General features: G+C 34.5%; 1 protein-coding gene across 1 annotated transcript in view; it reads left to right on the forward strand.

Moving 5' to 3' along the window:
* Positions 1-15,012, forward strand: part of STAG1 (STAG1 cohesin complex component) — a 346,671-nt gene that overhangs the window by 106,639 nt on the left and 225,020 nt on the right. Inside the window, exon 3 of the mRNA XM_069473208.1 lies at positions 7,436-7,538. Coding sequence (XP_069329309.1) covers positions 7,436-7,538 — 103 coding nt within the window. The remainder of the gene's footprint in view (positions 1-7,435; positions 7,539-15,012) is intronic.

The raw sequence follows: 15,012 nt of genomic DNA on the forward strand, positions 1-15,012 counted from the left end.
CTCATTCCCTTTTACTCCCTGGCTTGAACACAATATCAAATTTGGAGGTCCCATCTTGTCTTTCTTTTCTTTGTTCTTAAGCACTCCTGCCCTTACCTGGCCAACTCACCATGTATCTATCTATGTGTTAGCTCAGGTCTCATGCCTCCAGCAAATCTCTTCTGGTCCCTCAAAGTTGGGGTAGGTGTTCTTCTGTGCTCTTACAATGCCCTGTGCTTTTTTCTAGCACCATACTTAACATGATATTTTATAATCCTCTCCTAGTGTTTCTGAATCACCGTCTAAACTGTGCACCTTTGTGTGTCACTTTTGTATGGCTGGCTTTCAGCATGCTACTGGGTATGAGGCAGACCTTCCATAAATATCTCTTTGATGAAATATGAAACATAGGCTGTATTTAAATTGAGGCTGTATTTAAAGAGATTGTATTGATGTGATAGTATTTAATATTATTTTGCTTTGTGAGTGAAATTTTTTCAGAAACATGTAAATCTGTATTATGTCTATGGATACTGGATAGTGGTGGCCTCAGAGCTGGCTAAATGAGCTCTAGTTTAGATTTGTCCTTTGAAGATGGCACTCTTGGTCAAGTTGAGCTAGAATAAACCTTTATGAGAGCGTACAATTTTCTGGAAATTTTGTCAGATGTGTTTGTGTATATTATCTTGCTTTATCCCTTGCAGCATTGTTCTGTCTTCATTGTAGAGGAAAGGGAACCGGATATCTCTCTTACTATTTGTAAACTTCAGTTTCCATCATCTGTAAAGAGACAGTAATATATTAGAAATTGATCTCTAAGGTTGTCTCAGAAACAAAAAAATGTTATGACATAGATATTTTTAATATTCAGTCCAATTATGATTTTTGAAATGTAGACACAAGAAAGGCCATTCCAGTCATTGACCTCATTATTCCTTGGCTTACTTAGATGTAATTGCTGACACATTTGTTGCCTTAGTGCTGTTTATTATTAAGCATATTATCAGTTAGCACATATTTATATTCCAGAAAGTATGCCAGGTTCTGAGTAGAGATAGCATGTAGAACAGACTCAGTTCTTGTTGCCATTAAGCTTATAAAGATAGATATTAGTCAGATATTCACAAATACATAGTTCTGAACTGTCATTGGTACTGTGAAGGAAAAGTAGAGGGTATTTGAGAATTTTAACACATGCCTTTACTTAGTCTGCTTTTCTGAGGAAGGGATAGTTGAGCTGAGGTCTAAAGTGGGGGTATGGGTTTGGGGAAGGAAGAAGGGAGCAAGGTATTAGTTCTAGACTGAGGGTATGGCATGTGCAAAGATCCTGGAATAGGAGGAAGTATGGTATGTTTAAGAATGTGAAATAAAGCCTTTTTTTTTTTTTTCATATTTTTTTTCAGAGTTGGGGAATGAAGAGTGACATAAGATAAGGTTGTGAGTAGGGAGGAATAATATCATATTGGTACTTGCTAAGACATGTTAGGAATTATGTTTTTTTCCCCCTAGGAGCAGTGGGAAGCCACTATGGGGTTTTTCACATGGGGGAAATATAATAAGATACATAATTAGAAAATTACTCTGAGTGTAGTATAGTATTTAGATTGGGAGGACCAACACTAGAAACCAGGAGATATCTATTAGGAGAAGAATGTTACAGTATGTAGGCGGAGGTAATGACAGCTTGAATTAAAGTAGTTACAGTGGAGATGAAGAGTGATAGATCACATTTTTAGAGAGTTTTAGGAGCAAAGTCATTTTTATTATAAGAGTCAATCTTATTTTTCTATGCTCTTAATTTACGTCCAGTAGTCTTATAAATGTGAAAATTAGCCATTCACAGGATTTTTGAAGAGTGATTGGTCAGAGTTTGAATTTTCGTAAACTTTTGACACCCAGCATTTTCACTGTGTCCGTCCTGGAGAGAAATTTGTTTGATGGATAAGATGTATGTACAAGGACAGTCATTTCGACTCTATTTATAATAGTGTAAAATTAGAGACAAATAGGTGCTCATTAATAGGAAGCAGTTAAATAAGTTCTATACATATTATGGATTGCCATTCAGGAATCACATGTATTTGTATGGAAAATTCTCACTTGTTTAACTTGTTGAAAAATGGAAATATAGATACTCACTTATATTTTAGGTCATTAAATATGAAATGTCCAATTTCAAATCAAAAGTGTAGTTTATTATATGTCAAACAAGAAACAATACAATTAATCAAAGTATGCGCCTAAACTATCAACACAGTTTTGCCATCTTAATGGTAGCTTGTTTATGCCAGCAGCAAAGAAGCCTGCAGAGCCCTTAGACATGAAAGTGCAAAAGGCATTTTCCATGGGCTGTTGAGAGTTGACTGTTTTTCCTTGCAAGAAGTGGTCTGAAGCGTGGAAGAAGTAGTAGTCAGTTGGTGCAAGGTCTGGTGAATATGGTGGATGACAGAGAGTTTCCAAGTCCAGTCTCTGTAGTTTGAGCGGCATTGTTTGTGTGACATGTGGTTGAGTGTTGTCTTACAAGAGGATTGGCCTATCTCTATTGACCAGTCTCGGCTGCTTAATGGCCTCCTCGTTTCATCCAGTTGGTTGCAGTAGACATCTGCTGTAATTGATTGACAGGTTTCATGAAGCTGTAGTGGATAATAACAGTGCTGAACCACCAAATGAACACCATTAGCTTTTTTGGATGAATATTTGGTTGTGGACTGTGTTTTGGCACTTCATCTTTATCCAACCATTGTGCCAAATGCTTGTGATTGTAAAAAAGAATCCATTTTCATCATACATTTAACAGTATGGTGTAGAAATGGTTCACTTCTATGTCGTGACAGCAAAGAAAGTCAAGCTTTGAGAAGATTTCTCTTCTGACACTTGTTTAACTGACGTGGAACCCATCTATCTGACTTCTTTACCTTGCTGATTTGTTTGCATTGGTCCAGTATTGTTGGAATAGTAATGTCGAACCTTGCTGCTACTTCACATGTAGGATTCACTTCCATTACAGCTTTCAACTCATCATTTTCCACCTTGGTCTCAGATCACTCACATGGCTCATTTTCAAAATTAAAATCACCAGAATTGAACTTCTCAAGTCATTGACTCATACCATGCATTCATTAGCCACAGACTTCCCAAACACTTTGTTGATATTTTGAGCTGCTTGCGCTGCATTGGTTCCATGACAGAACTCATATTTGGAAAATAACACGAATTTTTGACTTATCCATGGTTTCACAAAAATTGCTCTAAAAAACGTGAAAGATAATCACAAGGCAAAATGTGCATTTGAAAGACTGAGGAGGTTGTACCTTCACAAGAAACACAAAACAAAAAGTGTCAAAGTGAAATGTCAGAGGTATCAACTGTCAAACATAGTACTTAAAGAAATTGGACATTTCATACTTTATAACCTAATATATATATTTATGGAAAAGCGTAGATAGTTATGACAGGATCCATCTGTTAACAGTGGTATTTTGTAGATTGGGATTCAGAGTTATGGTAGGATGACGTGAAAATCTTATTTTATTTTATTTTTTTTGAGACAGTGTCTCACTCTGTTGCCCAGGCTGGAGTACAGTGGCATCATCATAGCTCACTGCAGCCAGCCTCAAGCCCCTGGGCTCAAGTGATTGATTTTTCTGCCTCAGCCTCCTGAGTAGCTGGGTCTACAGACATGTGCTACCATGCCCGGCTGATTTTTTGTATTTTTTTAGAGACAGGGTCTCACTCTTGCTCAGGCTGGTCTTGAACTCCTGGCCAACCGATCGTCCCACCTTGGCCTCCCAAAGTGCTAGGATTACAGGTGTTAACCACTCTGCCTGGTCTTCCTTGTATTCTTATATCTTTTCTATTGCTTGAAATTAAAAAAAAAGCCAAAATTGATATGTTTTATATTTTAATAAATAAGTATACATACATGTACTAATGAGAATACAGTAGCTGTTTATTGGCAATAGTTCTCACCTTTTAAGCTGGCTGCAGTTGGCAGAACTATTTTTTTTTTTTTATTTATTTTTTTTTTATTTTTTTGAGACAGAGTCTCACTCTGTTGCCCGGGCTAGAGTGAGTGCCGTGGCTTCAGCCTAGCTCACAGCAACCTCAAACTCCTGGGCTCAAGCGATCCTCCTGCCTCAGCCTCCCGAGTAGCTGGGACTACAGGCATGCACCACCATGCCCGGCTAATTTTTTGTATATATATATTTTAGTTGTCCATATAATTTCTTTCTATTTTTAGTAGAGACGGGGTCTCACTCTTGCTCAGGCTGGTCTCGAACTCCTGACCTCGAGCGATCCACCCGCCTCGGCCTCCCAGAGTGCTAGGATTACAGGCGTGAGCCACCGCGCCCGGCCGGCAGAACTATTTAATTGTACTTTTCTGGGTGTTTTTTGATTGGAGGGGTCAGTAAAACTATACTGCTGAAGCATAAATTAGTTTCACTAATGGGTCACTTATATGCTGGAACTGGTCTGCTATTGTAGTTGCCTGGGGATTTCTATAAGCTTCAAAAGCACTAGTAAATTTTGTCTGCACAAGATAAATACAAAATAAGATATTTGCATTCCAATATCCTTACATGAGAATAGAATTAAAGTTGGCCGGGCGCGGTGGCTCACGCCTGTAATCCTAGCACTCTGGGAGGCCGAGGTGGGCGGATCGTTTGAGCTCAGGAGTTCGAGACCAGCCTGAGCAAGAGCGAGACCCCACCTCTACTAAAAATAGAAAGAAATTATATGGACAGCTAAAAATATATATAGAAAAAATTAGCCGGGCATGGTGGCGCATGCCTGTAGTCCCAGCTACTCGGGAGGCTGAGACAGGAGGATCGCTTGAGCTCAGGAGTTTGAGGTTGCTGTGAGCTAGGCTGACGCCACGGCACTCACTCTAGCCTGGGCAACAGAGTGAGACTCTGTCTCAAAAAAAAAAAAAAAAAAAAAAAAGAATTAAAGTTTATCTTGAGATCTAACTGGACTCTGTCTCTTACTAGTTGTGTGACTATGGACAAGTTTATCAGGTTTTCAGATCTTTCTTTTCCTCATGTGTAAGATCTAGACAGTAATATGTTTCTTACAAGGTTTTTGTGCATATGTATTCTAGATAACATAAATTGACATGCAATATATGCTGAACATGGTCAATTTGGAAGTAAGGAGAAAAAACATTATGATTTACTGTTGTTTAGTAGAGACAAATAAGATTCACTAGGTCAGGGATGGACAAACTAAACCGCTAATAGCTCAGATGCCTGTTTTTTAAATAAAATATTATTGGAACATAGCCATGTCCATTCATTTACATATTGTCTATAGCTGCATTTATGCTATGGCACCAGGGTTGAGTAGTAGCTATAGAGACCTTAATACCTACAAGCCTAAAATATTACTGTATGGTCCTTTAAGAAAAAGTTTTCTGACCCCTGGGCATTTTTTTTTTTTTTACAGTATTATTTACAGTTTTAAATACCAGGATTACCTTTGAAGATTTGCAAGCTAGGGAGTGACATGATGTGAGAATGTTACTGGCAGTAGTATAGAGAGCGGCTTGAACAGAGGATTTGGTAGAAACTGGGAGATAAATTGAGAGTATTTCTGGGAGTGTGATCCTGATGGTAATCATGGAAACAATAAGATTATTGTACTGAGAAGGATGACTAAGGAGGACTTGTGTTAATAGGAGGCACAAAAGGAAGATTGTTATGATTCTATGAATTTGAGTAACAGGATAATGGTGACAATAATAAATTTGTATAATTTAAAGCATACTCATGCACTAACTCAAAAAAAAATTAATTTAATTAAAGAAATTGGACTTAATTTTAGATGTGGTATATATGGTGAATTTGAGGTGGCATTCAAAGAAGCATGTCATGCATTCAAGTTAAAAATCTTGAGTTAGAGATATGGAATGTGGTCATGTGTACTGATAGGGTATTGAAGTCATTTGTATGGAAGTTACAGATGAGATTGATGAGATCTCCATGGGAGTGTAGTGTAAAGGGAGAAGAGCAGACACTAAGAGTAGAGCTTTAAGGAATCAACACAAAGAGAGAATGGGCCTAAGAAGGGATTGAGAAATAATAGATTGTGAGTTACTTAACCATTTTCTCTGTACCCTTCCTACTATTTGCAGATCCTTAATCAAGCCAGTAATGTAGAATTTAGTGAAGACATTCTTGTTTATACAATCTTGTTTATACTATACCTTTTTAGTGCTGCGTTGAAGCCAGCCTATATTGTCCTGTGAGAGCTGAATATTAGATTTTCAGAAATTTTGGAAGCCAGTTAAACACAACATAGCTATTATAAAAAGTTAAATTATATAAGCTTAAAATTAAATAATTCATATTAAAAATAAAAAAAACATTCCAAACTCATCACTTATTTTACATATTGCTGTTATCTGTGCATTTGAGGTTGTTATTTACTTTTTTAATCTGGTCTTGTACACCTCTTGTATCTGTATGATGGAAATTTGTTTTAACAGTGTACTACTGTTTATACTGTTTGTCTCTTCCCAGCTTGGTTTGGTCGTGTGAAGTTGGCTATGGTAGGAGTATGTACACCATTAAAATCAGCAAATGCTATAAATCAGGGCTTAATTTATTGTTTTGTTGATTGTCTGCAGACTTAAGAAAGTGATAAATTATTAAAAATACAGATTCAACCTAAAGGTATATGGTATGATCTGTAGCCATTACATTATGAGTAATGCACAAAATTGAGGAAGTATTCTTCCAGTATTTGATAACCATTACCCAATTCAGCAGAGAAGTTGCTCACACCACTGACTAATGAGTGAAGTTCCAACGAATGTCTTTATCATTTCATTTGCATGCTGTTCGTTAAAGTGAACAAAAATAGGAACCATCTTTCATGTCAAAACCCATATTCACTTATCAGTTGCAACCATAGTAGATTTTGATATGAAAGTTTGGCAAAAATTATCAAATCTTTTTTTTGAGAATCAATTGGCTATATGGAATTTATGCTAGAGAGTATTGTGTGTTTTATTATTGTTTGCAAATTGTGTGCTACATATCCTCCATATCAGTAACATTTATAACTTACATGTTTATAGTTTTTTGAAGAGCCAGTTGTTAAACATTTATCAGGATACCACTGACTTTCATGATTTTATAAAATCAGTAAAACTCAGAAGGCTTTATTTTTTTATACTGAAGAATTAGTTTTTTGCAATTGTGTTTTGCGTTTATAGTTTGTATAGCAGTTGCCATTTCCACAGTCATTTCCTCTTTATTTGGGGGACTCATTTCACTCCATCTTATGTGATGTTAAGCAGGGAAGATAACATTTTTGGTTTACTTAAGAGTTTTTCTGAAAGTTGGGGTATAAAGCACTTTTAGTCAGCCATATAGCATGAGGTAAGGAAAGTAGTGAACTGCATTGTATTTATTAATTAATTTGCTCACTAAAATAATATAACATTTTCTAGGGATTCAACTAATGAAACTACTGCCCATTCCGATGCTGGCAGCGAACTTGAAGAAACAGAGGTCAAAGGAAAAAGAAAAAGGGGTCGTCCTGGCCGGCCTCCAGTATGTATTATGCTTGTCTTTTTTGTTTCTTTAATGGTGACCATGTAATGGGCTTGATATGAGCTGTTTGTTAATTCTAGTACTTGTATTGTTAATACTTTTTAAAAATTTCACTGACACAATAGAGTTTGGAAACTTTGCTTTGTATAAATTGTCTTGGCAATGATCAGAGAAAGGAAATTATAGTATCTTTTTTTTCTCCATACTTCTGCAAATAAATAGTGGCCCATGTGAAGGCGTACAGGAGGTGATTAACAATGAATGACACGTAGTTAGTAAAGATTTCCTGCTTTTCAGTTGCACTCTGATATCTTATGAGCTCCTAAGTGTGTGTTTTAGTAGTACTAGTTTGGGATTTGGGGTCAGTCTCAATATACATTCTCGTTGATATATGATTGAGAAGTTTAGAAGAGCTCTAGATAACACTTCTTTGAGGGATATCTTTATGTCTTCTAAGAACATCAGTCATTATTTAAGTTTGCATAAGCTCTCAAAGATAGTAGTAGTATTTGTGTGTCAAGGGGTTAAGGCTTATAATATTCTATGTTTATTTTTGTAACATTTTTTGCTATTAAATTTTTTTTCTATTTTATACAAGTTCTTATGGAAAATCTTATCATCATTTTATAGGAGACACAGTAGTATAATGAGCCCCCCATATGCCCATTACCCAGCTTGAGTAGTTATCAAGTCGTGGCCAATCTTGTTTAATCTCTTCACTCCTTCTCCGTTTCTTTCCTTACCATGTTATTTTAAATGTTATCCTAGATATCATTCCACCTGTAGATGTTTCAGTATGTATTGCTAAAAAGAATAAGGGCTTACTTTGTCTATATCTTTTTTTAATATCACCACAATATCATTATCATACCTTGACACAACAATATTATATTAACATCACCAAATAACCAGTTTTATAGTTTATAATCATGTCATGAATGTTATAATTTTTAAAATGCAGTTTGTTGATTAGAATCATGATGCAAATACAATCCAACTCTTGCAATTGTTTGTTTAACCAGTTATTGTGTATATGTCCTTTGTAGTGAGTTACTGAAGACTATTTTTTGATGTTGTTCAATCATTTTTTCTATTTGTCAGAATTTTTAATTAGTTATATTTCCAGGCCAACCTGGAAAAAAAAGATGAAAGGAATACTTCTTCCATTTTGCTACCTACTTGCTTTTATCCCTCACTTATATTTAAGGGAAAAAATTTATGGGGGGAAAAGTATGCATTATAATCACTTTTTATATTACCTCTTTATTTGTAGAGGTGTTGGTGGTACAGTAGTCTTTACAAAAACATTTTGGGAAAAGTGAAAGACTCCTGCACTTGGAAACTGGAGACTTTTAGTTCCCATTACTACCCGGGTGTTGGGTTGGGTTGGGTTTGGGTTTGGTTTTTTTTTTTTTTTTTGAGACTATAGATTACATTGCTATACTGCATATCACAGGTTATAGCTGCAAATTTGGAAATAAGACTAAACTTGCTTAAGTAGGAAAATGAACTGCTCACATAATTGCTTGCTTGAATTTGTTCTCCACTCATTGAAAGTCTTCACTTACAGGATTCAGATTAAGTGCTATCTCCCTAAAGAGAGCTTTTAATTTTTTCCCTAAAGAGAATTTATCACCCGTTCAGCATGCTGTATTATTCCTTAGAACTTACATAATTTTTATGTGTGTACAGCTGAATCCCTGTAATGCTGTGCTTGTTGAAAATGCTTTGTGTACCCAAATGCTTAGTTCTTTTGTGGTAGGAAATATGATTTAAATTTTAGTGAAATTACTACAACATAATCTAGTAGGTAAATAGTACATGTGCATGCTGTGTTTATAGAATTGGAAAAAAATGTTGACTGGGATAGGATAGTAACATTCTAGAGGCTTGTTTTAGTTATCCTTCAGGCCATATATTCATACTCATTAGTTCACATGGCTATCTGTACTTCCACCTAATTCAGTCAGGCTCATTTCTTTTTTGAGGAAACAACACAACACAACACAACACAACATCCTGAATTTCTACTTTGGGCTTTACATTGAGCTGGTGCTTTTTATGTCTTTTAATCCTCACATCAGTGCCATGAAATGGGTCTTAAATGCAGTTTACAGTGTAGAAAACAAAGTTAAAAAGTAGCATTTTGTCACACAGTAAGTAAATAGCAAAGCTAAGATTTGAATTCATATTCTAAACTCCCACATTGTTTCTCTTAAGCCAAAATGCCATGCTGTTAATTAATCTTGAGAGATGTAATTGTCAAAATGATCGGATTAGAGTCCTGCTCTAGGTACCTCTTCTTCAATGATTGGGCATTTTCTGTCAACTAGCTCCATCTTGAATTATGCCAAGTTTCGACTGATAATGCTTCTGTTTTAGTTATGTTAATATTATTCATTACTTCTTTTAAAAAAGCTTTACCTATTATCTTTTATTCCATTTTAAGGGGTCTTCTTTTATCTCTGGTTTTATTCATTTAGTCAAATGATAACAAATAGTATAAGGACTTTCTCTTATGGGCAGTTTTTTTTTTTTAAATTTCTAAATTCTTAGGAGGCATCTCATTTTTAGAGGTCATCTCAATATTTCCTTTTAATCTGCTATTATTTCAGAGACTTTTTCTCCATTAAACCACCCTTATTTTGCAGTTGTCCTAATTAATATTTGTTGTAACTCTGCCCAAGTAATGATCTCTAAATAAGCACTATACAGTATCATATTTATAACTTTATGATTGTATTGATAAATAATGGACATCATTATCTCTATCTACTAACATTAATCCTTTGGTGATCACATCCAATCTCATGACTAAGCTGATGTCTCCCAGAGTTACATTGCTGTCCTCGACCTACCTTCTAGATTCTAGACTCATATCCAGATGCCCATTGGACATTTTCATTTAGTTATTTAATGGACCCAAGATGTTCAAAAACCAAACTCTCCCTGCTCACCTGTTTTCCATAATGGCAACTTCATCCCTATAGTTGCTTAGGCTATAAACGTTGGAGTCATTCATGACCCTTTTCTTTCTCAGCTTGTACTGAGTCGGTAAGCAAATCTTGTTTACTCTTTTTGCAAATTGCATCAGTTATTCTTTAGTACAAAAGTAGTCTAAGGTGCCATCAAATGATCTTTTTGCTCAAACCTGTCAGACTTTCTTCTTGTCTCAGGGCAGTTTCAGAATGTTGCTGTTTTTTTCTGTCCCACATATCAACAGAGCTACTTACTACTTCTCTTCCTTCTTGTAGTTTCTGTTCATATGGCATTTTCTCATTGAGGGTTCCCCTAAAGATCATGTTGCAAATTACTCATTGTTAATTGAGTAATTTGTTAATTGTTAAAGATTGCAAATTCCCACCTCTACCTGATAGGACTTAACTGTGTCCGCGCGCGCGCGCGCGAGTGTGTGTGTTTTCCTCTTTTTCCGTGGAACTTAATGTCATCTAACATAGTACTTTGTTTTACTTATTTATTTGCCTATTGTCTGTTTTCCCCCAAGTGTAATGTAAGCTACATAAAGGCAGGGATTTTTATTTAGTGTGTTTTCTGCTGTTTACTATTGTCTGACCTGCAGCAAGCGTTCAGTAAATGTTTATTGGATAAATGAATGGTGTTTAACTTTGTTAAATCAACACTTTTCCCTCCCTTGGTGTTAAAAAAATATTTTTATTTTGGCATCATTCAGACACAAAAGTGTTTTAAGAATACAAAGAACTCCCACCCATCTTTCATGCAGATTGTCCAAATGTTAACATTTTACTACATATCATATCCTCTCTATATGTGTATATGTGTATACACATACACACGTAAATATATATTTTATATAGTATATAGGAAGATATATACCTGTTATTATTTTTGAACTGTTTTAAGAGTAAATTGCAGACATGATGCCACTTCTTATACTTTTGTGTAAATTTCCTTGCAGGCAAGGGCACTCTCCTACATAACCACAGTATAGTTATGAAACTCAAGAAAATAATATTGATATAATAATGATCTTATCTATATACCTCATTTTAGACATTGCCAATTGTGTAATAATTCCCTAGAGAAAAGAAAAAAAATTTATATTCTGATTCAGGATCCAGTCCAGGTTTTCATGTTGCTTTTATTTATTTATTTAAATCAGCACATCTGTAACCTAACCCATCTTTAGTCTCTGATATTATGTTTTATTAAGGATTTTGTTCTTTGTTCCGTTTAAATGAGAACCAGCACTTCTATATTCTCAATGTTATTTAGCTTATTTGCATAGGCTGAGTAGCAGAGGTAAATAAAAACTGCTATAGTTTTTATCTTTTAAATGTCTATTCATATACAAGGAATATGGAGAATATACAACAAAAGATTAACAATGAATATGAGAAGGATAGGTTAACAAGTGCTTTTATATATAAAAATTGAATCTTTTAAATTACTTGGTACTTTTATTTAGAATGTTGTGAATTTCATAATATTTAAATATTTTGCATCATTTTAAATGGCTAGACAGTATTCTGTATCATAATTATTTAATTGATTCCCTATTATTGAGTATTTATGTTAAAAATTCTTAACCTATTCTGAACCATGCTGATGTAAACCATTTTGTAAATAAATTTTGCCTTAGAGTCATTGCCTTTCTCATTTTATCCTAATTCCTAAAAGTAGAGTCGATTAGTCAAAATGTATGCTGTTTGTTTTGAAAGCTTTTGACATGTATTATTTGTTTGCCTTCACATAGCAAAATATATGGCTTGTCCATCTTACCTTTCCTTATAATTATTTGTTAATTTTTAAGTGGTGAGAATTTAAATACTTTCTAAAATATTTATTTGTGTTTCTTTTGTGAATTGCCTATTTATCATTTCCTATACTACTATTCTATTTTTATTTTTCTAAGAAACAAATGCCGCTTTATAAAAGAATTTTTATAGTTTAGGTCTACACATTTTTATGATCACTTTTGGAAATGTGTTTATCAGTTGGACTTGTATCTCCTTTGTTAGACTAGCTTTGTTGTTTTATTTTCTTAATTTTTCACTTAGTGTTTTTTCCTACTGACTAGTTTTTAGTTCTGACTTCCTTAATTTTGTTAAAGGCTACCACAGTTCTCCCAGGAACACAGAATTAAAACCTGAGTCCTTGTTAAATTTCCTTATCTTCAAGTACTTCCTCTCTCTCCTATATCTATTGAAATTTCAGATCTTATGATTTTTATTTTTGATCCCACAGTGTCTTCCACATCTGTCCATTGTTTTGTATTTCCCAAGTTCCTGTCTTTAGGGCTCACTTTATTGGCTCCTGTACTGTTACCTTCCTATCTTTACACGTTCACCTTTTCTATTTCATCCTTTTTAACACTGCCAGATTGGTATGTTTTTACTTGTTCAAAAAGCAAGCAGTGTCTTTTTATTGTGGGGCATGTTCTTCTAACCTAACTCACAACCTAATATTTTATTCTATTTCCCAATTCGTAACCTTCAGCCAGTCAGGCATATCTCTCTTGTCCTTCTGTATGTGTCTTTTGCCTTCCCACTTCTGCACCATTGCTTATGGTGTTTTTCCCCCCTAGAATCCTATTTTCTAAATTCTACCTATACTAATCTTACTAATGTTAATTTTACTAATTTTACATATCTATTGAGCCCCAACTTAGGGCTCATTCATTTGTAGAACTTTTCCTAGTTCTCAATATTAGAAATAATCTTTCTCTTCTTAGAACCCTTCTAGCACTTCTAGAACTTAAAGTTTCATGAAAAGCATTTTTTGTAGTTTACTATTTTATATTACAGCTAGTTGTGTGTCTGTCTTTTAATTGTATGTACCTAAAGGTTTTACGTTAAGCTATCCCAAAACATGTTAATGTGCATTATTTGTGAAAGGGTAAGGGTTATTTCATAGTCATAGCTTGTGAAAAAAGCCAGATAAGGTACAAAGGTAAAGAATGTTGATGTATCTGTGTTTCTTAAAACTAGGAAAACCATTGCACATTCGGACTGCAACTTATCTAGAGCTTTTGGAATAGAGTAAGTGTGAATAATTTTCCTACACAGTGGTGCTAACATTCACTTAAAACGGTTTACCAGAAATGTAGGTATACATTTAAATTAAGTAATATATAATTGTAGTAAAGAAGTTGTCCTAAAGATTGTTGTAAACTCTGAAGTTAGATTACATCATTTTCACAAAAGTACAGTGAAAATTGTTTAGCTTTGTGACTTTCTAAATATATGTAACATATTTTCCATGGAATTCATTACTTAATATAACAGGCTTTGTTTAAGGTATTTCAGGTTTGTTTTCCTATATGTATTCATTAGCCTTTTTTCCCCCTCATTGTGTCTCTTGAATTAGCTGCAGCAGTGAGTGTATTAGTAACTCTATGGACCATAGACATTTCACTTGCACTATTGTTTATGAGATATAAAGCACAAGTCTTCCTCCTTTACTAGAAGCTGACAAAATTGTATTACGATGTCGAAAAATATATCCTAAATATTAATACTATAAGTTCTTTGAAGGCCATTTCTGGTAGGTAGTGGCTATGATGTTGAATAGTACAGGTATAGAGAATCAGTCAGGGTCCAGTCAGAGGACAGAATTCCTGCCAGTAATTCAAAAGGAGAAAATTTAATATAAAGAATTATTAATTATTTAAAGATGTTTAATCATTAATCCTTTGGGATTTTGAAATTAAGGCAATTATGAGATACTGCTATATACCTATTAGAATGGCTGAAATCTTAAAACCTGACAGTAACCAATTTCCTTGCTAGTATGTGAAGCAGCAAGATTTCTCACTCATTGCTGGTAGAATTGCAAAATGGTACAGCCACTTTGCACGACAGTTTGGCAGTTTCATACAAACCTAAACATAGTTCTACCCAACATTCCAACAATCATAGTCCTAGATGTGTACACAACTGATTTTAAAATTATGTCCACACAAAATCCTGCTTATGAATGTTTATAGCAGCTTTATGCATAATTGCTAAATGGTGGTGACCAAGATATCCACCATTAGGTAAATGTATAACAAATGTGGTACATCTATACAATGAAATCTTACTTAACAATAAAAATACATTTATTTTTCAGTTACTAAAAGACATGCATGAATCTTAAATGGAATTGTTCAAGTAAAAAATGCTAGTCTGGAAAGGCTACATATTGTGTGATTCCAGTTTACAGGTTGAATATCCCTAACCTGAAAATCAAAAATACAGAATGTTCTGAAGTCCAAAACTTTTGAGTGCCGTCATATAGCCAAGTGGAAAATTACACAGTTGACCTCATGTGATGGGTCACAGTTAAAACACAGCCAAAACTTTGTTTTATGCACGAACTTTAAAAAAATATTGTATAACATCACCTTCAGGTTATGCATGTAAGGTGCATATGAAACAAATGAATTTCATGTTTGTTTAGGCTTGGGTCCCATTTCTAAGAAAATCTTATTAAGTATGTGCAAATATTCCGA

This window comes from Eulemur rufifrons, chromosome 7 (assembly GCF_041146395.1).
Source record: "Eulemur rufifrons isolate Redbay chromosome 7, OSU_ERuf_1, whole genome shotgun sequence".
NCBI lineage: Eukaryota > Metazoa > Chordata > Mammalia > Primates > Lemuridae > Eulemur > Eulemur rufifrons.